Below are 27,203 nucleotides of genomic sequence, written 5' to 3' on the forward strand. Positions count from 1 at the left end.
GATCGTGTGCCTGGACATCAGTGGCTGAACCAGGAGCAGAGCTGGGATGCAAGGCACGTGCAGAGCTGCTGGAAACTTCATGTTCCTTAAAATCAACAGAGAAAAAAAACGACAAAAAATCAAATTAAAGAATTTGAAGTGTTGTTAAAATATCTAAAAAGTAGCAGTATCATTCCAAAGTGCTGCAAAAATACCTTGGGTTGTAGCTGGAGTGCTTTCCACCAGGAAAAGGGGCAGTGGGAAGGGACCCTGGGATATCACTGAACCCCCTTGAGTTTCTGGTCACGCTGCCCGTGACGCACCCCATTTTACACCACACCTGTGCCATAATTCCTTGGTGCCCTCAATTCTTTTGCAACTCTAAACCCCAGCAAAATACCTTTAATTAGGCCCAGGCCAGTTGCAGAAATCAGATAACACTGCCTGGCAGGCAGCCTCTTCCAGGAGCTGCATCTCCTGATGGATGGGAGCGTTGTGCAAGGTGGGGAGAGCATCACCAGCCGTGGGCTGGCAGCTGTGTGAGACACCAGGGTGTCACCTCGCAGGAGAAAGTCACAGGCAGCAGCAGTGGTGGCTCTCTGACCTGGGGGACAGGTGCCTGAACCCCCCTGGCAGGACCAGGTGAGTACCCAGAGATGCTTCTCCCAAAAAACCTGGGATGAGGGGAGCGGTGCAGGGGGGGTTTGCAGGAGCAAGTCACCACCCTGCACTGAAACCTGCCTTGAATGTCTCTTCCTCTGCTCAATTTCTTGCTTTTTTTCCCCTCCAAAACAGAGAGGGAGATTCCTAATCAGCCTCTCAATGACTGCTAAGGCAGGGAGAGCACTAAGGCCCAAGGGGGTTGGCTGTTTTCCGGCCCAGGAGGCATTTTGGGAGGGGATTAGTGCTTTCAGGGCAATTACCATGAGTAACATCTCTGCACAAATGTTGGAGAGGCTTTGGAGAGGCTGAAGCATCTCTTTAGACCCAATTTGAGGAAGACATGGGCTGTGGCAGCAGCAGCTCCCCATAAATAATTATATTTGTTTACAAGAGCCATTACCACATCTGCTCACTCACCCTGCGCTGCAGCTGAGTTTAATGGGGCTGGAAATGAGAAATGGGTTAATTCAGAGGAGAAAAGGACTGGGGAATGGGTGCTGGGTTTGGACACTCCAAGAGAGTTAAAAAGGGGGTGTTTGAAGGTAATTTTGGTGCTTCATCAGAAATTTGGGACCCTCACCTGCCAGCGAGCAGCATGGACAGCAGTGACACCATCACTGAAGAGGTCTGCAGGGAGGACGACGTTGGGGATGGACAGTGAGTGCCTGGGGGGCGTGGTGGGGATCTGGGGGGTTCTGTGCCCACCTCTGCACCTCTCCCCCAGGCTCCTGGAGGTGATGGTGGCCGGGTACCCAGTGCTGCTGGTGAGGAACAGGAGGGAATTCCGAGCTCTAGGCAGCAAATGTCCCCACTACGGTGCCCCGCTGAGCAAAGGTAACCCCAGCTTGGGGCAGGGGGGAAAAAACACCACCTTGGGGAGGTTGGTTCTCACTGCTCAGCTTAGGGGGGGTCTCTTGCAGGGGTTTTGAGAGGGGAGAGGCTGCGCTGCCCCTGGCATGGGGCCTGCTTTGACATCAGGACTGGGGACATTGAGGAATACCCTGCTCTGGACTGTATCCCCTGCTTTAAGGTGACTTCTTGGCCTCCCAGCTGGGTGGTCTCACATTCATTCTCTTTCCCAAGCCCCCTGCCCTGAGCACAGCTCTGTCACTCAGAGCTTCCACACCAGGGATGATTTGGGGATTAGGTGACTCCCTGCCCTAAAGCTCCTTTCAGTCAAAGGTGATGCCGCAGATCCTAGTAGTCCTCAGAGCCAGCACAAGTGCTTTTGGAAAGAAAAAGAGGATTTACAGCTCTTCCTCAGTGCTCTTAGGATGAGGAGAAAAGCTCATGAGCTCCTCAGCATCATGTGACATCCAAGATCAGAGGCAGATGGCACACTGGACAGGATCTCCCAGGAGAGCTCCTACCACAACCGCATGGATGCAGCACTTAACAAACCTCTCCTTTAGGTAACAGTGGAAGATGGAAAGGTGTTCATTACAGCAAAAAAGAAGGTACTGACCTTACCTGCAGTCACTGAGCACAGGCAGTGCCTTGGGCTGTGTGTGACTTGAGCATTTTTTTCTTTTTTTAAAGGACCTGGAAAGCAGCCAGAGGGTGAAGGACACAAGCAGGAGGTGCCTCCTCAACAAGAACACGATGCTGCTGCTGGGGGGAGGTCAGTGAAGGGATCTGAGCTCTGCCCCCTCCACACACGCTGGCAGCTGCCACTCTCCTCTCCAGGGAGGACCGACCTGCTCCTCCTCCTCCTCCTCCTCAGTGAGGTGTCAGGGGGCTGAGATGAGCCTCTCCTGTAGGTGTGGCTGCCCTGGTGTGTGCAGAGACTCTTCGCCAGGAGGGATTCACGGGCAGGATCATCATGGCCACCAGGGAGAAGCACGTTCCCTATGACAAGTCCAAGCTGAGCAAGGTCTGTGTGTGACAGGGGCAGCACTGTGCCTGGGCACAGGCCACGCTCAGGGAGCAAAGCAGGAGCGCTGAGGCATCCAAAAGGAATAGGTGTTGTCATCTTGTTGCAGGGGTTCCGTACCGTTGTCTCCTACCACAAAAGTTTCTCACCTTCTTGGTGTTGGGCAGCTCCTCAGAGCACTGACTCTTTCTTCTTCACAAAGCAGCCAACTGACTCCAGTTTCCTTCTCAAGCACCCACCCCACTCTTTTATAGCATCTTCTTCTCACTGGTCACAGCTGTGGCCTGTTCAAGTCAGGCCTGCTCCGAATCTTTGATAATTGGCCCAGCTGCAGCTCCTTAGGGGTGAGATTGCTTTCTACACTGTCTTTATTTTCTTATATTCTATCCCCCTACAAATAGGGGTGTTATTTCCAGAAAACTTCTTTTTCCTCCCAGAAAATCTCTGAGCAGAGTCAACATGAGCTGATGCTTTTGTCTCCTTTTGTTGAGCTCTTCCCTTAAAGTTTGATGTTTTTTTCTGAGGTCACAAGGTGATGGGCATGGGGCAGTGTGAGGAGCTGTGATTCACTAATGTAAAATTCACTTCTTTTCCAAACTGACTCCACAAGGAACACTTCAGGAGAATCGCTGCCTCTAAGAAATGCTTCATTTCATACTTTTGTTGTGTTTCCAGGAAATGAACTTGAAAGCTGAGGATATCTACCTGAGGAAGCCTGAATTCCTTGAGGCTCGGGGCATAGAGCTCTGGACAGAGAAAGAGGTACCAGAGCAGCTGGGCTCAGTCCTCATGGGGAGGGTGAAACATCCATGGACGGAGCTGTGGGAAGTGGGAGAGAGGACCCCAGCACCCCTCATCTCACCTGAGTGCCCAGAAACACAGGCAGGACAGAGGAACCTGTGTGATCTGCGCCCCCTCGCTCCCGCAGGCAGTGTCTGTGGATTTCCAGAAGCAGAAGGTTCGTTTCATGGATGGCTCCTCTCAGAAGTACCACCAGCTGCTCATTGCAACAGGCAGCCAGTGAGTGCACAAAGTGCTGGATTTTGGGCAGGACAGCACTGGGACGCAGAGGTGGAGGTAGGGAATGAGGTGGGAGGGCAGAATGGAATGACACAGGGGTGTTTGTGGGTTTCTGCTCCCTTCTCGTTCTTTGTTTAATTCACGCCATGGAATGCATCTGGGTTCTCTCTCTTCCAGCTCTGGTTTCCTCAAAGTCCCAGGTGCAGACCTGCAGAACATCTGCACACTCCAAACCCCAGAAGAGTCCAGCAAGATCTTGGAGCTGGCAACTGGGAAGAATCTGGTGGTTGTGGGAGCTTCATTCATAGGTACCAGGCTGGAGTGGGTGTCAAACCCTCAGTGAGGGCCTCCAAACCCCCTTCTGTTGTGCCTGCCCATTAACTGGAGGCCCTCAGGGAAGGGATGTTCCTTTTCTACCCGGCTGGGATCCTCCCTGGAGCTGCTGGGGGTGTGAGTTACACAGCACACACTCATTCTTTCCTCTGATAGCCAGAAACTTTGAGAGCTATAAACAATTGCTACACATGGACAGAGGGAAATGTGCCTTATGCAAAGGTCACTGTCCTCCAGAGGAGCTGGATTCTCCAGAAGCATTGGGAAAGCAGGGGGCTAAGGCACAGAAAGGGAGGTTTTTTTGGACAAATCCAGGAGCTATTCTGTGCATCTCCCAATATCCAGGAGAACAAAGAAAGGGGGGAGCTGAATACCTCAGCCCAGAAACGCACAGCAAAGCAGTTCAGCACTGGCAGCACATCAGATTTGCTCTCTGGAGGGGGAGAAGGTTTCCAGGGGTGCAGGTTGATGCTTGCAGCAGGCTTACCTTGGGCATGCCTCTTCCCTGCAGGAATGGAGGTGGCTGCCTTCCTCTCAGACAAGGCTGGAACCATCTCAGTGGTGGAGAGAGAGGAGTTCCCTTTCCAGCACGCCCTGGGTCCTCAGGTTGGAGGTGTTACCATGAAGGTGAGCAGAACCTGGGGCTGATTTCTGGCATGGAGAACACACGAGAGAGCCAAGCAGCCCCAGGATCCACATCAGCCCAGGAAACCTCGCCCCTGTGCTGAGTCACAACTCTGCATGCCCAGCCTCTGTCCTCACCCACGAGCTCTGCACACAGGGCTGCTCCCAATCTTCCCCTTCCCCACGTCAATTCCTCACCCCAAACCCACCTCACACGCCAGGACTGCAGAGAAAAGCCAGGCTTTGTGTCCCTGCAGCAGCCAGGGACACAAATGGAATCTCCCTGCAGCCTGGAGCAGCAGCAGCAGCAGAGCTGCCTGCCTGGCTTTTGGCTGGGTACAGCTGTTTTTATAGCCTGGAATTTCCTAATGAATACTCAAACCAGTCCTTTTCAGATGCTGCAAAATAAAGGGGTGAAGTTCCACATGAAAACAGAGCTGTGTGAGCTGAAAGGAAAGGATGGAAAGGTCAGTCATGCTTTTGTGATCCCTGAACTGCTAATTTTAGGGGAAAAAAAGCCCAAGTTGAGAGATAACCCAGTGCCTACATCAGGCTTTCCTCTCCCATGTCTAGACCCTCCCTTCCTTTTCACTGAGCACAGCTCTGGGCTCAGAGGGCACCAGTAAAATGTTCCTATCCCAGGGACAACAGCATGATTTTCTTTTACATTGCCAGCAACACACATTAGCTGGACAAGGTGATCCAAACCTGGGGAAGAAAAGAAGACAGCAAAGAGCAAAGCAGCAGGGAGGCTGTGGGAATTGGGACAGAGGTTTTAACTCTTTATTAATGACCTTTCCTTCTTCCCCAGGTCACAGAGGCTGTCCTTGCCAACGGAGAGAAGCTCCCTGCAGATGTGGTAGTGGTGGGAATAGGTAGGAGACCCCAGCTGGGTCAGGGAGGCAGATTTGGGAATGGGGAGAGCACCCAGCAAGGCCAGGGCATCACAGCTCATTCCCAGGACACCGTTCCCTGCTGTTCTCTTTCCCACTCCGCTGTCACCCTGCCCTTCCTCTTGGCCCCAAGCACCTGGAGGAGTCAGCAGCCCATGAGCACACACTTGGCAGCAGGAGAGGAGCTGCCACACTCCTGCTGAGCCCCACGGGTCCCTGCTGTGTCCTGGGCCTGGCTTTGCTGCCCCTGCACTGGCTCAGCACCAGCCCAAGCACAGCTCACTGCTCCAAGCAGGAACAGGAACTGGGAGGCCAAATTTCCTCCTTGTCCCTGCAGAACTTCTCTGCATCTCATCCCTGCTCCTCTCCCCACAGGCTCAACACCCAGCTCAGCCTTCCTGAAGGGCACCTCCATTGCCAGAGATGCCAAAGGTGCCATCCTGGTGAATCTGGTGAGTGCCAGCTGAGCACCCCAGCTCACAGCCCATCCCTCCCCTCCCATCACTGCACTAATTGCCTTTTGCCCAATTAGCACATGCAAACCAACATCCCCAAGGTCTTCGCTGCGGGGGACGTGGTGACCTTCCCGGTGGCACTGCTGGATGGGGAGAGGGCCAGCATCCACCACCAGCAAGTGGCTGAGGCCCATGGTGAGGGACATTGTTGTCATCCTATTGCAAAATCTCCATACTTCCTTGGTGACTTCTCACAGGCAGCTCCTTGTAGCACTAACTCCTTCTTCTTCACTGCACAGCCAATAAACACCAGCTCACCCTCTCTTTTATAGCACTCATCCTCATGGGACACAGCTGTGGCCTGTTAAGGGCAGGCCTGTTCCTAATCTTTGGTGATTGGTACAGCTGCAATTCCTCAGGGTGAGGCTATTCTCTTACATTCTATCCCCCTGCACTATTCTCTTACATTCTGTCCCCCCACAGGACTCGTCACCTTCCAGCTCCCTCAGGGATGGGAATGGCACAGAGAAGGGACAGCAGGGGACACGGGCAGCAGTTTTTTAAGAGAAATATTGAGCGTGTTGGTTCCTCCCAGGTCGCTGTGCTGCCCTGAACATGCTGGGCAGAGGGGAGGAGCTGCACACTGTTCCTTACTTCTGGAGCACCTTGCTTGGGAAAAGCATCCGCTATGCAGGTAGGGAGGGGCACAGAGGAATTCCTTCCACCAGCTGGGTCTGGGGCTGGGTGCAGAGGTCACCTGGAGCAGTTCAAGCTCTGGAGTGGCTTCCGTGGTGAGTTTGAGCCCTGGGCCTGGAGTTCACCCAGAGCTCTTGTTCCTTGCTGATCTACAGCGGGTTAGAGGTCACAGAGGAAGAACTTCTCTCTCCAAACCAAGGAGAGGATCAAAGTCAGTTCTGCTTGTCCAGGGCCCTCATCTCTGCTCCCCAGCCCTGTCCCAGCCCCGGCCACTGTCCCCTCTGTCCCCACCAGGCTGTTTCTGAGGTGGTTTGGGTGTAATCTGCTGTGCCAGGGCTCCTGAGCAAGCTCTCTCCCCCAGGCTGTGGGAAGGGATACACGGACACTGTGGTGAAGGGCAGCCTGGAACAACAGAAATTCCTGATCTTTTATATCAGGTGAGTGAATCCATGGCCAGCCCATGCCCTGGAAACAGGCACAGCCCTCTCTCTTACAGCTGCAGGGATCCCACAGGGGCCCCACATCCCCCCTGGGCACTAAAGGCAGCTGCTGGATGCTGAACCAGAGAAAAACCAAAGCAGGGCAGAGGGAAGGAGAAGAGAATGAACTCAAACGATGGCACCAGCTGGGCAGAGAGCCTGGGACACCTCTCTGCCTGTGCCCCACTGCTGCCAGGCTCAGTGCCCAGCAGTGCCAGGCAATGTGCCACGGGTGCCTGTGCATCCTGCAGCAGCAGCAGCCACCCTGCCCTGAGCCCTCTGGGACACAGCTGCTGCCTGGCCACTGTGCCACGGGGGTGCCGCTGCTGTGCTGAGCTGTGTGCACTGAGGAGATCCACGCTCTTCCTCTTTCCATGCCAGAGATGGCCATGTGACTGCAGCTGCCAGCCTGAACTGCGACCCCATGGTGTCCCTGATTGCAGAAGTGCTGTACTTGGGGAAACAAATCTCCAAAGAAGAAGCAGAGTAAGTGGCACCCTGAGCCAGCTGGTGCGTGGCTCTGTGCTGTCCCCCACGTCAGCAGAGCCCACTGAGAGACACAAAACCGAAAGGAGTCACTGCAAATCCCCATCCCACCTCTTGTTTTCAGGGCCTGTGACATTGGCAGCGTCCCCTCGCTGGCACAAAGCTAAGTTTGGTGTGTGGCACTCACAACCCAGTGCCAACAGCTCCACACCCTCTCACCCTGGAGCAATAAAACCATCAGCAAAGCCGAACCCAGCACCTGCATTCCGTGTTTGCAGACAGCCCTTGGCTGTCCACTTGTGCTGGGCAAAGCTCAGCAGAGCTGATGCTCTGTGCTGGGTAAGAGGAGGGTGCCCGTGGCCTGGGGCTCAGCTGAGGCTCTGAGCTGCCAGCAGCCACCCCACAAGCACAGATGCACCAGCCAGAGACACAGCAGCTCCTCCTGCTCCTTCCCTGCCGGCAGGGAGCTCTCATTTAGCACACCGGTCACGCTGACCTTCTCCTCTGCAAAAACACATTTTCCCAGCGAGGGGAGCTGTGAGCGAGACAAGCTGCTCCTCTCCCAGCAGGGAACGAGGTGGGCTCTGAGCAGGAACTTGCACAGAATGCCCTGCCCCTAAGGACGCAGGGATGCCACCCAACCTCAGAGCCAGCAGCACCTGCTGGCAGGGTCACTGCTGGCTGGAATGGCACACGGGTGGCATTCTGGCAGAGAAATCCCAGAGCCAGCCCTTCCTGCTGTGTCCCTGCATGCTGGATGCCTGGAGGAGGTGGCCAGACGCTAGAGGAAAGAGTTACTAGGGTTTTGCACAGCGAGGCTGTGCTTTCTACAGGAAGCCTTGCACTTACCCTTCCTCCTGCACAGCCCCATGTGACTGGTGAGTAAGACCCAGGAGCTGGACAAGTTCCCACAGGACACTCACTGACAGCCCAAACCCCCTCTGGTGTGAGTGCAGGACAGCCAGAGCCTGGGCCCTCTGCTCAGCAGGTGAGATCCTGCCCTGCTGGTTTTGTGTTGAACACCCAAACCTGTCCTCTGGCACTTAAATACAATGTTTTACATTTCCTGACCTCGCAGGTTTGGTGCTTCTGCTCAGGACAACTCTCTGCTCTGAAAGAGCCACAATTTACCCAGGAAAGAGCTGGGTTTCAGCAGCACAGGTTGCTCCTTCATGCCAGGGAAGGTGTAGATTTGTGAGGCACACGGAGCACACGGCTCATACACGTCGGAGGAGGGGGAGCACGGCCCAGGAGCTGCTCCTCCCTGCCCTCAGGCACCCCCCACCATCACTTTCTGCCCCTCCATGCAGTCCAGGATGTGTTGGGCACTGAGCAGGTGCCAGCTGTTCTGCATGGGCTTGCAGCAGGGCAGCTGTGGTGGAAGACACGGGCTCTGCCTCGAGCTGGAGGAGCTGATCCAGGGGTGTTCAGCACGCCCACTCCCTCTGGGTGACAACCACCCCAAAGAAACTCAGCTCCTTGTAACCATCAGCAGGAACACACCAAGCACAGCAGCTTTATGTAAGAAGGAAAGAGCCCAGGACAACAGATTTATTCTACTTCTACCACTTAATGGACGCCAGGCCACTTTCCGTGCTTTGCTGGGTGCCAAAGTTTGGGAGCAGCCCTGCCTTGGGCAGGCAGATTAAGTTGAGATTGTGCAGACATTTCAGCACAGGGCTGTTCCTCCCTGCCCGCCCTCGGAGCTGGGATGAGCTGTGCTCCTGCTGGCAGGCTCTGAGCAGCAGGGCCTGGACGCTCCCCTGGTCCCAGTCACCAAGGGAGCTGCTGGTCCTGGCAGTCCTCTGGGAAACCCTGGAGCCCTCATGGAGCTCCCCTCTCACTCAGTGCAAGGCAGGGGCTCCTCCAGCCCTGGAGAGCAGCTTCCAAATTGCCTCCAGGCCAGGCTGGAGCTTCTGTTCACCAACAAACCAGAGCCTGGACCACGGAAGAACCCAACAAAGTTCACCACAGCCCCTCTGAGTGCTGCTAGCTCCAGAATACCCAGAGCCCTGGCACTGCTGCGTGTCCCCCCAGGCCAGAGGCTCTAGGAGCAGCGTCCAGAGCCGTGTGTGACTCTGTGTGACTCTGTGTGACTCGCCCTGAGTCACCCTGGCCCGGTCCCACCCGCTCAGGGCAGCATGGGTGTGCAGCCAGCCCCCTCCTGGGCTCCATCCCCCTGCCTGCCATGCTGCAGGGCTCATCCCTCTCCTGGGCTCAGCCTTTGGCTCAGGACAAGCCCAAAGGATCGACCCCTCCTCTGCAGACCCCAGGGTGGCATCACTGGGGACACAGCTCTGGTGCCGTGCCCCCACCTGATCCAGGCAACCCACAGGCAACAAATTTCCTAAAACTGAACAGTTGAGCAAAATAATGTTTAATGCTTCTCTCAGTCTCCTCCCAGCTCAGTGCCACCCCGCTGAAGGGTGGGGGGACACATTTTGGCAACCCTGCTGGCAGAGAATCCTCCAGCCAAGGCTCTGGCTGGAGGCTCCGAGGAGACTTTCTTCATCATCCTGGTCACACTCATCCTCAAGCCCTCCAAGGCACAGGGCTCTGCAGAGTGGCTCATCCTGGTGGCTCAGGGCACGGCTCTGGCTGGCATCCAAGGTCCCAGTGACGAGAAGAGAGTGGCTACATTCAACAGTTCTTCAACTGGCAGCTTTAGCTACTGGAGAAGGACATAAAGCTTGCCACTGAAGAACTGGTGCTGGTTAGCCAGGAGCAGGGTGGCACGGCAGCACCTGGGAAGGGAACACACCATTTCAGAGCCAGGGTTGAACTGTGCCCAGCTGAGCTGTCACCCACAGCAACTCCCCTCCCTCCCCATAACGCTGATCTATTCCTCTGTCCTCCCCCCATCCAAGGAAACCCAGAGGCAGCTCCGAGCTCAGCTCTCCCCATCCCTCCCCTCTCCCAAAGCCTGAGCTCCAGCACCTGCAGCCAGCCCTAAACCACGAGGAACAGGCAGGGAAAGCCAAGGCCATTTCTGCTGGAAAATAAGAGAGATAAGGGCAGCTCCTCGGGCAGGGAGGCCACTGCAGGTGGGGGTGACGGTGTTCCCAGGGCTCACCTCGGGCATCCATCACTGCTGGCAGGGTCCCACCTGGATGGGAGCCAGCTGCTTCCTGACGGGGCAGACACTCGGTAAGGCAGCTGCTGCCGAGCTACGGCGGGGGAACGGGGCAATTTCGGGCAGCTCAGCCCCTTTCTGAGCCGTTTTGTTGGAAGGCAAGGACGCCAACCCCAGGGCTGGTGTTGGACCTCACTGCTTCCCCCGTGACCCCGGAAAAATCCCTTTTCTGCAGGGCCCAGAGCTTTGGCTGCCAGGGATGGAGTTTTGGGAACCTCCCGGGAAACCGGGCACGGTGGGGGACAGATGGCAACGGGAAACCCCCGGGGGGCCCCCGCAGCATCCTCCCGCCGGCGTCACCCCGAGGGCACTGCGGAGCCCGGCTGGCCGCGGGCCGGGGCGGGCGGCGGGGGCGGCCGGAGCCCGGTGGGTGCCGCGGGGCGTTCGGTGCGGGGCCGGTGGCCGGGGCGCAGCGGCGGCGGCGGCGGGGCCCGGCGGGGATGCCGAGCATTCCTGGCGTGCCGGGTACATCTGGTCCGGATTCCAGCGAGCTGGTCCCGGCCCTGCTCCACCCCCGCCGGCCCGTGAATCAGCACCCGCCGCTGAAGCCACCGGCCCCGCCGGCACCGGGGACCCCGCCGGCACCGGGGACCCCGCCGGCACCGGGGACCGACGAGGGGGGGCCCTGTCGGTAACGGGGATCCTACCCCGCCCTTCTCAGCACCGACGGACCCCAGCGGCTCCGGGAAGGGCCCCGGTGGGAGCTCCCCCCGGTAGTAAAGAACGCTGTGCCCCCAGCCGGTGCCCCTCTCCCGGTATAACCGGGTCACCCCCCCCTCCCCCAGTGCCTCTCCTCTCGGGAAAACCAACTCCCCCCTCCCCCCTAACGGAGGCAGCTCCCCCCACGGCGCTCCACGGCAAAGCCGCTCCCTCCGCTCCCTCCGGGACACCCCGCCGCCCTCCCGGCCCTCCGCCGCCCGGGATGCTCCGCTCCGTGCCCACGGTGGGGAGCGGCCGCGGGTCAAAGTCTGCCCAGTCCGGTCCCGGAGTGAAGGTCACCCCCGGGGCGGCCACCGCCCGTCGCGGGGAGGCCCCGGCCGCAGCCCCGCCCGCCCCACCGGGACCCTCCGGCGCGGGAGCCGCGCACGGGCCCGGCCCCAGCCCCCTCTGCCCGCCCCACCGACACCGGGGACGAGGCCGCCCGGCCCAGGCGGCGCCGCGGGGCCCGGCGAAGGACGCCCCGCGCCGCACCCCCCCCGTCCGCGGAGCCCCGGGGAAAGGTGACCTTCCCTAACGGGGCACGGCGGGGCCCCCTCAAACCCCGGAGCACCGAGGGCGCCGCCACCCGAACCGCCCGACCCAGCGCGGTACCGGCGGACCCACCTGCGCGGCTCGGCCGGGGCCGACTTGGCCCAGCGCCACCAGCGCCGCCGCCCCGCCGGTGCCGCCCGGGCCGTGCCCGGTGCCGGTACCGCCGCCTCCCCCCGCCGCGCGCCGGCTCCGTCCCGGATCAGCTGGCGGAGTCATGACGCAGCCACCCCCGGCCACGCCCCCCGGCCACGCCCCCGGGCCAATCGCCGGCCGGTACCGCCGCCGCGCGTCGCGCCCGCCCCCGCGCCGGGATTGCCACCCGCTCCCGCCAATGGCGACCCGGCGCGACCCGCAGCTCAGCCAATAGGAAGGTGAGGCCAGCGCTCTGCCCCGCCCACCCCCCGGGGGAGAGCTCGGCTCCCTCCCGGCCGGGCGGCGGTTGCCTTGGGAACGGATGGGGCCACCCTGCTGCGGGGCACGCCGGGAGTTGTAGTGCGGAGCGGTGCTCCCGGCGTGCCCCGCGTGCTGTGAGTTGGCATTTTCAAGCGGGTGAAGGGGCGGCGGGGGCAGGGCGGCTCTGAAGGGGCTTGACCCTTCCGCGGGCCTCGGGCGGGGCGTGGCGCTGCCGTGGGCACGGCCCGGCCGCCCCCGCCCGCCCTCGGGCGGTGCCTCCCTGTGCCGGGGCTGGTGACACAGCCCCGATTCCGAGAAGTTGCTCTAAGTCCTCGACCAATCAGAAGTGAGCGTTCTCCGCGAGCACCAATGGGAGGGCGCGGGGGGCGTGGCCGCGAGAACTCGGCTGACCCCGATGACTTGGCAGCACCGCGCGATGACTGGACAACTTCTTTAAAGGGGCCGCGCCCGCCGCGGGTGCCGGCGGGGGACAGCGCAGCGGCGGCCCGGCCCGGCCCGACCAGAAGCGATCACCCGCTGCCCCCCCGGCACTCCCGGCGCTGCCGCTGCCGCCCCACGGGGCGAGGCTCGGAGCTGCGGTGCCCCTTTAAGGCCGTTTCCTGCCCTTCGTCCCAGTAACAGCTGATTGCAGCGGGCCAGGGCCGAGCGGCCAATCAGCGGTCGCTACGTCCCACCCACGTGACTCCCACGCGCCGCCGCGCCATGCGGCGCTGCCCGGTGGGAGCCCCCGGCGCCCTTAAAGGGGCCGCGCCGGCCGGTGACTGTCGTGACCGTGTGCCCCGTGGGTACCGCCGCATTACTCCGTACTCCCGCAGTACCGGAGACCTGGCAGCGCCCTGGCAGCGTGGGAGAGCCCAGCTTGGCTCACGGGCACCGGGGCTGGGCAGCTCCCGCAGCGTGCGGTGCCTCACGGGGCAGAGAGCGGCAAGGTCCCGGGGCGGCGGCGGGGCTGGACCGACCCCGCTGCCCCACACCGGCTGCCCCGGGCACTCACCTGCCGCCGGTGGGGTCCGCCCGCGGCGGGTGAGGACCCCTTTAAGACCGGCTGCCTCGTCAGCGCGGCTCGCCCGGCTCCAGCTGACAGCCCGGGGCGCCTCTGACGTCGCTGTGACGTCACGCCTCGCCTTTGCCGCCCATGCCCGGCCCCGCGCCCCGGCCGCGCGCGCCCGCCCCGGCCCCCCCGGCCCGCGGCCGCGTGAGGGAGCCCGGGCCCGGCCCCGCGGGGACAGCGCGGCCCGGCCCCCCCCGCGCACATGGCGGCGCGGCAGCCGCATGTGACCGCCGTCACCTGACCAACATGGCCGGGGCCGCCCCCGCCGCCGCCGCCCGCCGCGGCTGAGCCGCCGCCGCCAGGTAACGCGGGGCCGCCGGGGCGGTGAGGGACCCCACGGCGCGGGGGATGAGGGCTCCCCGGAGCGACCCGCGGGGCTCAGCCCGGCTCTGCGGTCCCCCCGCTGGTAGCGAGGGCCCCGAGGGGCCGGGGCCGCCGGACCGGCCGTGGCCGTGCTCGGTGCTGGGTCCGTGCTCGGTGCTGGGAGCATCGTCTGGGTGCCTCCCGTGGCTCTCTCCGGGCCCGTTGTGTCCCCAGTACAGGGGTTATGCTGGAGATGCCCTCGTGTCCCTCCTCCAGCTACGGAGGTGCCGTTGTGTCCCCACTGCCAGCTCTGGGGCTGCAGATGTCCCTCTCCATGTCCCATCATGGTCCTTTTCAGTCCCTGGGGCTGTGAATGTCCCGTTGTGTCCCTCAAGCTGAACAGGTGCCATCCCGTCCCAATCCCTGGCTGTGGATGTTCCATTGTATGTCCCCCCAGCTTGGAGAAGTCCTGTAATGTCCCTTCCCCCAGCGCCTGGATGTGCCAGTCCCCATCGTGTCCTCATCATGTCCCCTGCCAGGGGCTGTGGGAGCCCCACCATGTCACCCTGCTGAGGTCCCACCTTGTCCCTCACATCCAGAGCTGAGCCCATCTCCACCCCCACACACAGGCACAGCCACCGAGCTCCTCAAACCCTTTTTTTTTTAACCCGAGTGCCGATGGGGAAGTGATACTTGCTGCTTGCTGGGGCCGGTAGCGCGGTTCTGTGCTCTGCTCTCTCACAGCCTGCCTGGGCCACCTTTCTCCCAGCAGAATCCAGCATGGAAAGCTTCCTGCAGAGCGTGGAGAAGGACCTGAACATCGACCGCCGGCAGCTGGCCCCCGAGAGGACGCACGTCACCGCCTTGGTGCCGGCCAAATGGCTGCAGAGCCTCAAGGAGCGCCGGGTGCTGCCACCGGCCTGCCCACGGCCCGAGGGGCTGAGCGAGGTGGAGCTCAGGACGTTCCTGCAGCCCTCGGTGCAGAAACTCCCGGCGGGCTGGGCACGGGTGGAGATCCACGGGCTGCGCAAGGCCCGCCTGGGGTACCCGCTGCGGGTGGCACAGCCCCCTGAGCAGCGTGGCGGCAACGTGGACACCCTGCACGGCTTCATGCAGAGCGTGGCCACCCAGAATTACCACAACCTGTGGGGCCGGGCTCACGGGCTGTACGCCCGGCCCTACCGGCGTCCCGATGCGCCGCCCACGGTGCCGGCGCTGGACGCGCTCAGGGCTGCCCTGCACAGAGCCTACGGCTGCCCCGTCCTCCAGCTGGGCAGGAACGTGCCTGGCACGTCCCCTGCCAAGGAGAGCGTGGCCAAAGGGGCGTCCTTGTGTCCCAACGTGCTGCAGGCTGAGGCGCTGCTGGAGTCGGCTGACATGCTGTATGTCATCTACCCCTATGTGCAGTACTGCCTGCACGACATCGTGACCTTCAGCCCGGCCAAGCTCACCAACAGCCACGCCAAGATCCTCTTCCTCCTCTTCCACGTGCTGCAGGCCATGAGGGCTTGTCACCAGGCGGGTCTGGCTTGTGGAGATTTCTCCCTTCGGGATGTTGCTGTGGATGAGAAGCTGTGCAGCCGGCTGCGTGTGAACTTCAGAGGGTACGAGGGACCAGGGGAGGAGGAGGAGGAGAATCTGGAGGGTGGTCTGGAACAACAGAGCAAGCAAGGCTGCGTGCAAAAGCAGGAGGTGACATGCAGTGCCTGCCAGAAGGACCTCCGAGACCTTGGTGTTGCAGTGGGTGCACGGGCAGGTCAGCAACTTTGACTACCTAATGCGTCTGAACAGCCTGGCTGGGAGGAGAACGGGAGACCCCAATTACCACCCTGTTCTCCCGTGGGTGGTGGACTTCACTACCAAAAACGGCAAGTTCAGGGACCTAAGGAAATCCAAGTTCCGCCTCAACAAGGGGGACAAGCAGCTGGACTTCACCTACGAGATGACCAAGCAGGCGTTTGTCGCGGGGGGCTCGAGTGGGGAGCAGCTCCACGTCCCCCACCACATCTCAGACGTCCTCTCAGACATCACCTACTACGTGTACACGGCCCGCAGGACACCCAAGGCAGTGCTGTGCTGCCACGTCAGGTCCCAGTGGGAGCCCAACGAGTACCCAGCCAGCATGGAGCGCATGCAGAGCTGGACACCTGACGAGTGCATCCCAGAGTTTTACACAGACCCCTCCATCTTCCGCTCCATCCACCCCGACATGCCCGACCTGGACGTGCCCTCGTGGTGCAGCTCCTACGAGGAGTTCATCCAAGTTCACCGCATGCTGCTGGAGAGCCGGGAGGTCTCCCAGGACCTGCACCACTGGATTGACCTCACCTTTGGCTACAAGCTGCTGGGGAAGGATGCAGTCAAGGAGAAGAACGTCTGCCTGCACTTGGTCGACAACCACACGCACCTGACGACCTACGGGGTGGTGCAGCTCTTTGACCAGCCCCATCCCAGGCGCATGGTGGGACCTGCCTACACTCCTGCTGAAGCTCCAGCCATTGCCAGGCCTCTGCTGCAGAACATCCGTGAGACCGTGGTTTTGGAGGACATCCAAGGCCAGGTGACAGATGCAGTCAACGGGCTGGTCCTGGAGGCTACTCCCAGTGAAACCACCTGGTCTGGGGAGAAACCCATGGCTGGTGAGGATGATTTGGAGCAAGGCACAGAAGCCCTGGATTCCATTTCTGCTCCTGGGAGAGCCCCTGACCAGCCCTGTGCCACTGTGCCTCCAGCACAGCCCTCCACCCTCCCTGCTTATGTCACCGATGGCAAATCCTCAGGGGTCCGACCGCTCCGTCGGAGCAAGGCAGGGGCTGGGGATCAGCTGGATATGAAGATCACTCTTCCTGAAGGCTTCAACCCGCTCCAGGCCCTGGAGGAACTGGAGAAACTGGACAATTTCTTGGTTAAAGGCTTAAGCAGCGAGATGCAGCTGATGGAGCAGCCGTGGGAAGAGCAACCCTTGGGTCTCTCAGACCTCTTCCAGAGGGACATGCAAGCTCTGGGCATCCTGGTAGCTGAGATTATATTTGCACCGAGGCTTCGTCCTTCCAAGCCCGACGCGTCGCTGTTGGAGCGGTTCCTGATGGTGAGGAACCTCTGCCGTTACCATCCCAAGGAGATCCCAGCCCCACTGCAGCACGTGCTGCACGTCCTGCTGCAGCTGAGCGTGCCCGTGGAGAAGCTGCTGAAGAGCAGGCTGGGCAAGGGCACAGTGCAGCTGTTTGAGTACAAACCCATCTCCCAGGGCCTCCCCCCACCCTGTCCCACGCAGCTCCTCAGCCCCTTCAGCTCCATTGTCCCCTTCCCCACGTACTTCCCAGCTCTGCACAAGTTCATTTTCACCTATCAGGCAAAGAAGATCGAGGATGAAGGGCAAGGACGGGAGCTCGTTTTCCAGCTGTGGCAGCAGCTGGAGGGGATCCTTGCTGAAATCACTCCTGAGGGCCTGGAGATTCTTCTGCCTTTCATCTTATCTCTGATGTCCGAGGAAAACACCGCTGTCTACGCGGCGTGGTACCTCTTTGAGCCCATAGCTAAATCCCTAGGGCCCAAGAATGCCAACAAGTACCTGCTGAAACCCCTGATCGGAGCCTACGAGACGCCCTGCTCCCGCCACGGCAGGTTCTACCTGTACACAGACTGCTTTGTGGCCCAGCTGATCGTGCGCCTGGGCCTGCAGCCCTTCCTCCTGAACCTGCTGCCCCACATCCTGCAGATCCTCGTGGGCATCGAGAGCTCACGGGAGGAGAGCAAATCCTCCTGGGCACCGCTGAGGACGATGAGAGCGGAGGGGAGAGCCCGGTGTCGTGTGTGTTTGGGGAGGAGATCAAGATGGATGTGGAGCACAGCTCTGCTGCACTTGATCTCCTGGACTACACCTCTGGGGTCAGCTTCCATGACCAGGCCTACCTGCCTGAGGGTGAGGACTTCCAGAGTGGCCTCTATGTTGGGGAATCCCTGCAGCCCCAGGAGCAGGAGTCGCTCAGCCTCGGCCGGATGAGTGACAAGAGCAGCGCCAGCGAGGTGTCCCTGGGCGAGGACAGACCTGCAGATGGGGACTCCCAGAAGGACAAGAGCAGCTTGAAGTCCATGGACAGCAGTCAGGACCTGAAGCAGAGCGAGGAGTCAGAGGAGGAGGAGGAGGAGCACGAGGAAGAGGAGCAGGAGGAGGCGGCGGTCGATGCAGAGCTGACGGTGGTTGTGGACGCTGCTGGGGCCTCTGTGGATGTCACCCTGGCTGATGACAGCAGCGAGCCAGAGGATGGGGAGGGAGAGGAGCTGCCAGATCACTCTGATGACAAAGAGCAGACCATACTGCTGGGTAAGACCCTGTCAGTGTCCTGGATGTTGGGCAGAGCCTGGGGAGAAGCAGATCCAGATTTGGGGGTGTTTTGTAGCCCCAGCTTGGGGACAGCGATGAAACCAGGGTGAGGCCAGGACTGCATGTGGGTGGCTCTGAGAGTCCGAGTTGGGGCAGCAGGGACTGCTAGCCTGTTAGATAGCTAATCTGTGCTGTGTCCTTGGGGCTGCTGTTGTTTTGCAGACACAGCCTGTAAGATGGTGAGGTGGCTCTCGGCCAAGCTGGGCCCGACCGTCACGTCCCGCTTCATCGCCAGGAACCTGCTGCGCCTGCTCACCTCCTGCTACGTTGGTAATGCCTCCCCAGGGCCCAGGGCTTTGTGAGGGTCCCCAGGACGAGGGAAGAGATGAGAATCTGACTCCATGTTCTCAGAAGGCTGATTTATTATTTTACGATATTATATTATATTATAGAACGCTATACTAAAACTATAGTAAAGAAATAGAGAAAGGACACATCAGAAGGAAATTATATTGAAGAAATAGAGGAAGGATACATCAGAAGGAAACCATACTAAAGAAATAGAGGAAGGGTACATCAGAAGGCTTAACAAGAATGAATAATAAAAACCTGTGACTCCTCATAGCCTTGATACAGCTGGATGGTGATTGGTCATTAAGTCAACACAATTCACATGGAACCAATCAAACATGCACCTGTTGGATAAACAATGTCCAAACCACATTCCAAAGCAGCAAAACACAGGAGAGGAGAATCAGATAATTATGATTTACATTTTTCTCTGAGGCTTCTCAGCTTCCCAGGAGAAGAAATCCTGGCAAAGGGATTTTTTCAGAAAATATGATGGTGACACAGGGTGGGCTGTGCCCCCGGTCTCTCTGCTTGGGTGTGGCTGCTGCTTCAGCTCACGATGTGTTTTTCTCTGGGCAGGCCCCACCAGGCAGCAGTTTGTACCGAGCAGTGATGAGAACAGTCCCCTGAGCACAGGAAATATCTACCAGAAGCGGCCTGTGCTGGGAGATCAGGTGTCCAAGCCAGTGCTGGCCTGCCTCGTGCACGTGGCATATTTGTATGGAGAGCCTGTCCTCACCTACCAGTACCTGCCCTACATCAGCTACCTGGTCAGTATTGCCTTTTTCTCCTCTCTGTTGGGGCAAGAGCTGTGTCCAGGCACAAAGGGAAGATGTAAAAAAATAGTCCAGCCTCACCAGGAGCTTCTTGTGTATAAACTGAGCTTGGCTGGGCCAGAACGGGCTGAGCAGCTCTGGTTGTGTTGGCTGAGAAGGGCAAGAGAGGCACTTTCACCTCCTGCCATAAGCTCCAGACTGCTCCCAGCAAAGCACACAGCTGTGTTCATACCCTTCTTTCACTGTCAGACCTTGTGAAAGCAGAGAAAAAGCATTTATTCTGCTTTTCTGTGCCCAAACAGAGCTGGCACAAGGGTGGGATTGTGATAACAGGCAGGAGGAGCAGCTTGTGCTGCTGTGAGATTGCTGGAGTGAGTGTTCACAGAGGTCTGTGTGGGTAGATAGGGCTGAACTGGGGGGAGACCAACAGGTTTTCAACTGAATAAAAAGCACTGGCAAGGCTCACCAACTTTTCAGCTTGAAGTTCATAGCAAGAAGGAAATGTATAATGCAGCTGGTTGAAAAACTTAATTTTTCATTAAGAAGAAAAAAGGTTTTAATGTTTTAAACAGGCTTATTTTTCATATTGTTCCCTCTTTAGTGGTTGTAAACACTTTGGTTATGGATTCTCGTTTAAATGGAAAACTTCAGTAGCTTTCTGATAATTTAAACATAGAGGAAAAGAGGCCACAGCTGTTCATCTAAAGAAAACAAAAAGGCATTGTCAGTTTTTCCAGTGTTGAAGGGGAGATTTTTTCAGGGGAAAAAATCCCATTTTTCAGCAAAAATCATTCTCCACCCAGTTGCAATCATAGCTCCAGCTGTTCTGCTTTGCTTTCCTAAGCTCATTGCTTGGGGGCACAGAGGGGATTAAATACCCCTGTGAAACAGCATTTGGCAACCTGATACTGGAGCCATGGAACTGGCAGGTCACAAATAGGATAAAGTCAATCCTTCTTGCAGGATTTGGCAGGGTGGCTATTTTGTGAGAGGAAGAGCCTCTGTGATGAGCTGGAAGATGGCAGGTGTACAAGAAATATAGCAGGAGCTGGGAATTGTCTGTGGGTTTTGTTACTGGCTCTCTTTTCTTGGGTGTTTGATTTGTCTAGGAGTTAGGAAATAGGACAATCTAGAAAGAAATATTTTTGTGTTGCTGCTGATGTTATTAACTCTTTGGCACTGCCATAACAGCAGCAGCACATTGTCAGCAGAAAAAGGATGTGCAGTTCTGCCTCATGAAATTATTAGCAGCTGGATTTCTAGAAGTCAGCAGCGGGGTTTGCCCATAATTTGTGTTTGGATATTTCATGCAAGGATTGTTCCCTTGCAGACTGTGGGATGAATACACTTATTCTTGCTTTTAAAATGTAAAGGTTTCCCCCTCTCTCTGTGCTGGTAAATGATGTTCTGGGGTGTCCAGGGTGGTTTGGGCCAGTGTGGGGTTGTTGATCTTGCTACTGAGCTTCCCCTTTGTGGGGATGTTGTACTCTGCAGAGGAAATCTGTGAGCTTAGGGGTGTCATTCCCCATTTTCTGCAGGCTCATCTCTTGTGCTGATGGGTGCCTGTCAGTTTTTGGACTCATCCCTTTGGACACATTTTTGCTGTTGAGACTCAATGCTCAGGTTCCTCCTCCAGGAGCTGTGCCCAGCAGTGCTGTGCTGGGTTCCAGGCTGAGCTCAGGTGGCCCTGGGGTCACCTTTGCTGTGTCCTGCTGGGGAGGTGGTGGCCCTGGCACTGAAGGAGTCCCTGTCACAGGTTGCACCCGGCGGTGGCTCCGGCGGCGTCCGGCTGAACAGTCGGAAGGAGGCCGGGCTCCTGGCTGCTGTGACACTGACACAGAAGATTGTGGTGTGTCTCTCTGACACCACACTGATGGACATCCTGCCCAAGATCAGCCAGGAGGTGCTGCTCCCAGTGCTGGGCTTCCTCACTTCGCCAGCTGTCGGGTGAGCGCTGCAGGATTGGCACAAAATCAGGGATTTGGGAATGGTTCTGTGGGGGCATCAGTGCTGCCAGGGCTGGGGGATGTTTCTGCTCTGGTGTGCATCTCCTTGCACTGCTGAAGCATTCTGGTAACACAGAAAAGGCAGGAAGAATGAGGCAGAGGATGGAACAAAGGGATATGTGGAGGGCAGGCTAGGTCATGGGTGTCCTCTGCAGTTTCCCCAGTGGAGCCCAGGCCCGTGTTGTCCTGTGTGTGAAGACAATCAGCCTCATTGCCTTGATCTGCCTAAGGATTGGGCAGGAGATGGTGCAGCAGCACCTGAGTGACACAGTGAGGAACTTCTTTGGGGCATTCTCGCTGCTGCAGGAGCTGCAGGACCAGGTCAGTGGTGTGGGAGAAGCCCTCCTGCACTTCCCCAGATGTGGGAATGTGATGGGCATACCTGGCTGTGTTTGTGTGGTAAGAGCATCTCATCTTGGGGTTTATCTGACCTTGTTTTTCTTGTGCAGGGGTTGACAGCAGAGTCATTGAGCAGCTGTGAGGTGCCAGTGATGGAGGTGCCCCTTTCAGATGGGAAGCTGCTGGCCCTGGATCCATCCGTGCTGGTGGAGTTACAGAAGGTGTTCAACCCTGAAATGGCCTACATCACCTACATCCCCTTCTCCTGCTTGCTGGGTATGCCTTGGCCACCAGCTCCAGGGATCTGTGAGGGAGCTCTGTGCTCTGGGCATGCATGCTGGGTCTGAACTCCAGGGCAATCACAGCTCACAGGGCTGCTGGGGGAAACCCCACCTTCTGCAGCATGGCTTGGGCTGATTCTTGGGTTGGGAACCCTCTGGACTTCAGGCTGCCTTGGCTGGGGGCAGATGTAGCTGACTTGGGGGATGCTGTGTCCACATCCCAGTGTATGGAGGGGGATGATGATGATGATGATGGGGGCATTGCTTGCCTTGCAGCCACGCTGTCCCTGTCTCCTCAGGTGATGTTATCCGCACGGTTGTGCCCAACTACTCTCTGGTTGAGAAGCTGGCCAGCCTCCACCTGGAGAATGTGAACCCCCAGAACCTGCAGGCTGTTGGCCTGGAGCAAACACCGAGTGTGGTGGGCTCAGAGCAGGACCCTCGAGGGGCTGAGCCCTTCTCCAGCCCCCAGGAGGACACTCACTCTGGCACTTTTGGCAGTGTCCTGGTGGGGAACCGCATCCAGGTGCCCGTGGACACGCAGCGGGAGGGTCTCGGCTTGCTGCACCTCAGTGCTGGCACTGATGGATTCACTCCCAGCTCCTCCAGCGAGGAGAGTGCCCTGAAGCAGGACCTGCCCCGGAGCACCCACATGCTTTGTGGGAACTGGCTGGCCTACTGGCAGTACGAGATCGGGGTGAGCCAGCACGACCCCCGCTTCCACTTCCACCAGATCAAGCTGCAGAGTTTCTCAGGGCACTCCGGGGCCATCAAGTGCGTGGCACCGCTGGGCAGCGAGGATTTCTTCCTGAGTGGCAGCAAGGACAAGACAGTGAGGCTTTGGCCGCTGTACAACTACGGGGATGGCACCAGCGAGGTGCCCCCACGCTTCACCTACGCCGAGCACAAGAAGTCGGTGTTCTACGTGAGCCAGCTGGAGGCACCGCAGCACGTGGTGAGCTGTGATGGCACCGTGCACATCTGGGACCAGTTCACGGGTAAGGAGGGAAAGGATGAGGAGCTGGAGTGAACTGGTCCAGCCCTTACAGGCAGAGGCTGTGCTGAGTTTGGGTGGCTCCTGTTAAAAACCAGCGCAGAGCTGGAGATTTGCAGTGTGACTTGTCCTGCTGTAATATCTGTCATCTTTTCACAGGCAAACTTCTGCGGACCTTTGATGAGTTAGACAGCAAAGTCCCCATCACAGCTGTGACCACCATGCCACCTCCCTATCACAGCATCTCTGTGGCCAGTGCAGACTCTGTGCTGAGGTTCATCGACCACAGGAAACCAGGACTACAGGTAGGGACGTGGCGCCGTGAGTCACCTTCCTCCATCCCTGCGCTTCATCATGGGATCACAGCTGGCCCAAAGCCCAGATCCCAAAGCCAGCTGTGATGGCTGCATGGAAACCAGCTTGTCCCTTGAAAGCCAGCTCCCCTGAGCTTGCTGGGCCGTGTGTGTTGCAGCACGAGTTCCGCCTGGCCAGCGGCGTGAGCGCGGGGCTCATCCGCTGCCTGGCCGTGAGCCCCGGCGGCCGCAGCGTCATGGCCGGCTTCTCCTCGGGCTTCATCGTGCTGCTGGACACCAGGACAGGGCTCATCATGCGGGGCTGGCCTGCCCACGAGGGAGACATCCTGCAGATCAAGGTGAGAGGCTCAGCTGGGGTCAGGGTGGGGCCTCAGTGATGTTCCAAGGCTGTGTGGAGCATCCTTCCTTCAGGCTTGTGTGCTCCATCCTTGCACCACCCCTTGCAGTGTCCCTGAGGGGCTGCCCAAGCTCTCTTGCCTCATGGTTAGTGCTGCTGGCAGCTGTTCTTGGTCCAGCTCATGCTGCCAGAGTTCAGCCCTCCTGGCTTTCAATGCCATATTCACAACCTGAATAAGTCACATCATAATTGCATCTCTCAGTTGCCATATACACAGAGTGGTGAAATAAATCACACCTGCTTCAAAAAGGAGAACACAAGTGAGCTGTACTTTATAAAGTCAGAGGAGGAAAAAAAGAGCATAAAGGCAAGGGACTGGGTATCAAAACCAGGTTACAAAGTCTTTTCCTGGTTAGGGTCTGATCAGAGATGGGGTATGGGGGAAGCTGTCCTATGAAGTGACACATTCAATGTCAACCAAGTTTTTCCCCAGTGTGGGCACTGCAAACAGGCAGGTCTGCAGCAGGGGCAGGGAGGAGCCATGGCTCCTGTGGAGGAGGAAATGTGTTGCTTTCTCCACGGGGCTCTGGGCTTTCCTGGGAGAGTGTCACTCTAATGAGTAACTCTTGTCCATATTTACCCACCCCAGGGAGCAGTGCTGGCTCTCCAGTGTCCTCGACCCAAATGTGGGTTAAACAAAGTTCAGCAGTGTGGCTTGTTTACCCTCTCACTAGCTCTGCTAATAAGCAGCTCCAGGCTTCTCTTACCCTCAGCAGTATTTTCAACTGTGAGAGAGCCTTCCAATTCCTTCTCCTGAGAAGGAAAATAGTTTGGCAGGTGATTTAGTGGAGAGGGAGACTGCGTGGTAATCCCTGGTACTACCCACTGCAGTAGTAAGAGATCATGAATGAGTTGTGTTGGGTGTCAGGGTGTTGTTGAGAAGAGACCCAGCCCATTTCTTGGAGGAGATTGCCAGTTACCAGAGCATCCTTTACCTTGCAGTGTCCACCCAAGGCCTTGCTAACATGCTCAGTACCATCAGCTGCTTGGAAATTACTCTGCTTGTCCTGAGGGATTGCACTGTGACCATTGGATCACCTGCTGCTCTCATGTGCAGCACCAGATTGTGAGTTTTTACAGAAATGTCTGTTCACTGGCCTTTCCTCTCCTGCAGGCTGCAGAGGGCAACGTGCTGATCAGCTCCTCCTCAGATCATTCCCTGACTGTGTGGAAGGAGCTGGAGCAGAAACCTTTGCACCACTACAAATCTGCCTCCGAGCCCATCCACGCCTTCGACCTTTACGGTAACGAGGTGGTCACTGGCACCGTGGCCAACAAGATCGGGGTCTACTCCATGCTGGAGTCCTCAGCCCTGCCCAGCAGCACCACCAAGCTGAGCTCAGAGAACTTTCGGGGTACACTGACCAGCCTGGCAGTGCTGCCCACAAAGTGCCACCTCCTGCTGGGCTCGGACAACGGCGTCATCCGGCTCCTGGCGTAGTGACCCCGTGGCTGTCCCTGGAGCTGGGAGCCAGCAGCATGGCTTTGGGAGGAGACACAGTCAGATGTTGCTGAGCAGAGGATGCAGAGGGAGGTGTGCTTGTTAGGTCTCTGAGCTCTTTCTGTATCTTGAAAAAGAAAAAAAAGAAAAAAAAAAAAAGCCATAACTGAGAAACTGAGAAACCTCTGCTGCTGCTGGGAGAGATGTTGGGCGTTGTAGGTCACTGTCGCCCCTGCAGAGAGGCCTGGAGCTTTCCTTACCGTGTGTGCCTGATCCCCAGGGGACTGTGAGCTGCCCTCCACAGTAATAGGGACCACAGGTACCCTCCCCCCTTCAATTAAGGGGTAAGAGGTGCCCCTTGACAAAACACAACAGTTTAGCTACTGCCACCTGCACTTCCCCTCCCCTTCCTCTCCTGAACCCCTGAACGGCCCCACTGGGATGGCAGAAGCTGGGTTTGGGAACTGCTGCCTTTGGAGCTGCATCTCCTCCTCCTGTGGCTGGTGCTCAAAGCACAGAGGAGGTGCTCTGTGAACCCCAGGTTCTGCCAGCTGGGTTGGAGCCTGCATGGGAGGAGGAGAGGCTCAGCAGGGCCCTTCTGCTGCCGTGCTGGCTGCAGGGCAAGGGCTGGGATGGAAGGCAGCCAAGGCACAAAGCCCATCTGCCTGTCAGAGTGGGCTGCTGCAGAGGGGCACATTGGGGTGGGAATGTGACTCTCTCAGGAGGCCAGAACTAGGTAACTAGATGCTTCCATGGAGATTTTGGCTTCTGGAGCAGTGGGGTAGGGCTGTTGTTGGTTCCTGCCCCAGCATCCCGTGGTGATGTAAGGGGTGAGGAATGCCATGTGTGCTGTGCACTGGCATTGATCCTCAATAAATCCTAGTCCTCTCCTCTGTGCTGGTCAGGCTCCTGGGGAAGACAGGACAGCAAAAGGTGCTCAGTTTTGTGCCCTCCTGCCCTTGTAGGGTGAGAGGCAGGAGGCAAGAACCCAGCCTGGTCTCTGTTTGACCTTTCCTTTGGGACAGCACTGTCTGTTCCCACCCCTAAGGCACAGAGGGTGCTCTTTGCCCCACCAGTAGGAGCAGTTTCCTCCCTTCCATGTCACCCTTTTCCCATCCATTCTTCAGCCTAGCCAGCGCCAGTATCAGGGGAGTGGGAAGCTCTTGGGCAGAGGAGGAGCCTGCTGAGGGTTGTCCTGGAGGGGAAAGGGCTTCCATCCAGCTGCCACCTCTGCAGGAAGCTGGGGAGGTGTGGTTGGAGTGGTTGGCCAGTGCTGTCCTTCCCTACCCGAGGGGAGCTCTCAGTCCCGTGTTGCCTATTAAGCATTTGCAATAGATGTAAATATTTACTTCTAAATATACTCTTTGAAAGAACTGCAGAGCTCTGTGTGTATGTGTGTGTGTAAGCTCTGTGCTGGAGGGGCTGGGTGTGCTGCCTGCAGCTCTCCTGCTGCTCAGCCCAGGTGCCACCTGCTCCTTCAGGCTCCTCTTGTGCTCTGGGGGAGCCCTGGGTGCAGGACAGGGACTCTGCTGCACGGGATTTGCTTTCCAAGGGGAAGCAGCTCCCGAGTTTGCAGAGCTCAGATCTGTCACCCACTGTCTGGGTGAGCTTGGGAACCAAGAGTTCTAGCAAGGAATGGATGGGTGGAAGATGCTGCTGTGCTCCCTGCAGGCCCTCAGTGCCTCCTCTCCCCCTGAGCGCACGGGCAGAGGCAGGAAGGATCAGCCCCACTTGTGCACGCAGCACAAATCCACCCAGGGCAGCTCTGCCCATCCCCAAGGCTGTTCCTGTGTGCCCCAGCAGTGTGTGCATGCCCTGGGAGAGCTCTGGAGCGTGCTGTGCCCCAGGGCAGGGAGCAGCTGCTCTTGGCTCAGCCCAGCCTGGCCCTCAGAGCCTCTGTGTGCAGCCACAGCACCCTGGGCACCTCTGTTAAACCAGCAGCAACTGGGACTCCAGGAGGGAAGAGCTGGGGGTTTCAGCAAAGAAAATCCCCAAACCAGACAGCCCTGTGGCAATAAACACCAAGCCCTGCATTTTCACTGAAGTTTATGAATAAAAGAGAATATTCCTAGCATGGGGAGTGCATGCAAAGTGGAGCCATTTGCAAATTCTGCTGCTGGGAGTTTTGGGTCTTTAAGGTTGTCTTGAAGGTACAGCAGCCCAAAAGTGTGTCCCCATCTCCAAATGCACCAGAGATTCACTCTTCTCCCCCAGAGAAATGTTTACCCGGATGCTGTGGGTCAATATTTGCCTGCCAAATGCTCAAACAGGGGGTGGTGCTGAAGGTCACTGCTGGGAGGGGGGGCTGGACTAGAGCTCTGTGTGTG

At 58.3% G+C, this 27,203-nt stretch overlaps 2 protein-coding genes and 1 long non-coding RNA gene across 3 annotated transcripts; 2 read left to right on the forward strand and 1 right to left on the reverse strand.

Moving 5' to 3' along the window:
- The first annotated feature begins 1,237 nt into the window (after nt 1–1,237).
- LOC118694340 (apoptosis-inducing factor 3-like) lies at nt 1,238–7,096 on the forward strand. The gene is made up of 16 exons (XM_054517036.1): nt 1,238–1,299; nt 1,367–1,476; nt 1,563–1,672; nt 2,055–2,099; nt 2,182–2,263; nt 2,403–2,515; nt 3,191–3,277; nt 3,444–3,535; nt 3,713–3,843; nt 4,380–4,495; nt 4,888–4,959; nt 5,304–5,367; nt 5,761–5,837; nt 5,918–6,035; nt 6,436–6,631; nt 6,898–7,096. The coding sequence occupies exons 1-16, from the start codon at nt 1,238–1,240 to the stop codon at nt 7,094–7,096; spliced, it is 1,674 nt and encodes a 557-aa protein (XP_054373011.1).
- A 2,766-nt stretch (nt 7,097–9,862) lies between these two features.
- LOC118694203 (uncharacterized) lies at nt 9,863–12,066 on the reverse strand. The gene is made up of 2 exons (XR_004981379.2): nt 11,958–12,066; nt 9,863–10,245 (listed from the first exon to the last, which is right to left on the reverse strand). It is a non-coding gene; the product is annotated as an uncharacterized LOC118694203 (long non-coding RNA).
- A 1,442-nt stretch (nt 12,067–13,508) lies between these two features.
- WDR81 (WD repeat domain 81) lies at nt 13,509–26,249 on the forward strand. The gene is given in 13 exon segments (XM_036395239.2): nt 13,509–13,652; nt 14,426–15,381; nt 15,383–17,411; nt 17,414–17,977; nt 18,200–18,307; nt 18,908–19,098; nt 20,861–21,051; nt 21,266–21,431; nt 21,560–21,725; nt 22,030–22,728; nt 22,884–23,029; nt 23,197–23,376; nt 24,550–26,249. Coding segments are annotated over 12 exon segments (5,715 nt in total). The 5' UTR covers nt 13,509–13,652; nt 14,426–14,433; the 3' UTR covers nt 24,877–26,249.
- Nucleotides 26,250–27,203: the final 954 nt, after the last annotated feature.

This window comes from Molothrus ater, chromosome 21, assembly GCF_012460135.2.
Source record: "Molothrus ater isolate BHLD 08-10-18 breed brown headed cowbird chromosome 21, BPBGC_Mater_1.1, whole genome shotgun sequence".
In the NCBI taxonomy this organism is placed as follows: Eukaryota; Metazoa; Chordata; class Aves; order Passeriformes; family Icteridae; genus Molothrus; species Molothrus ater.

Excerpts from the sequence above, each read along its gene's own strand:
- LOC118694340 (XM_054517036.1), top strand. The coding sequence starts at position 1,238 with ATGGACAGCAGTGACACCATCACTGAAGAGGTCTGCAGGGAGGACGAC. Across the intron at positions 3,844-4,379 it reads TGTGGGAGCTTCATTCATAG|GAATGGAGGTGGCTGCCTTC; the intron begins GTACCAGGCTGG and ends TCTTCCCTGCAG. Across the intron at positions 5,368-5,760 it reads TGTGGTAGTGGTGGGAATAG|GCTCAACACCCAGCTCAGCC; the intron begins GTAGGAGACCCC and ends CTCTCCCCACAG.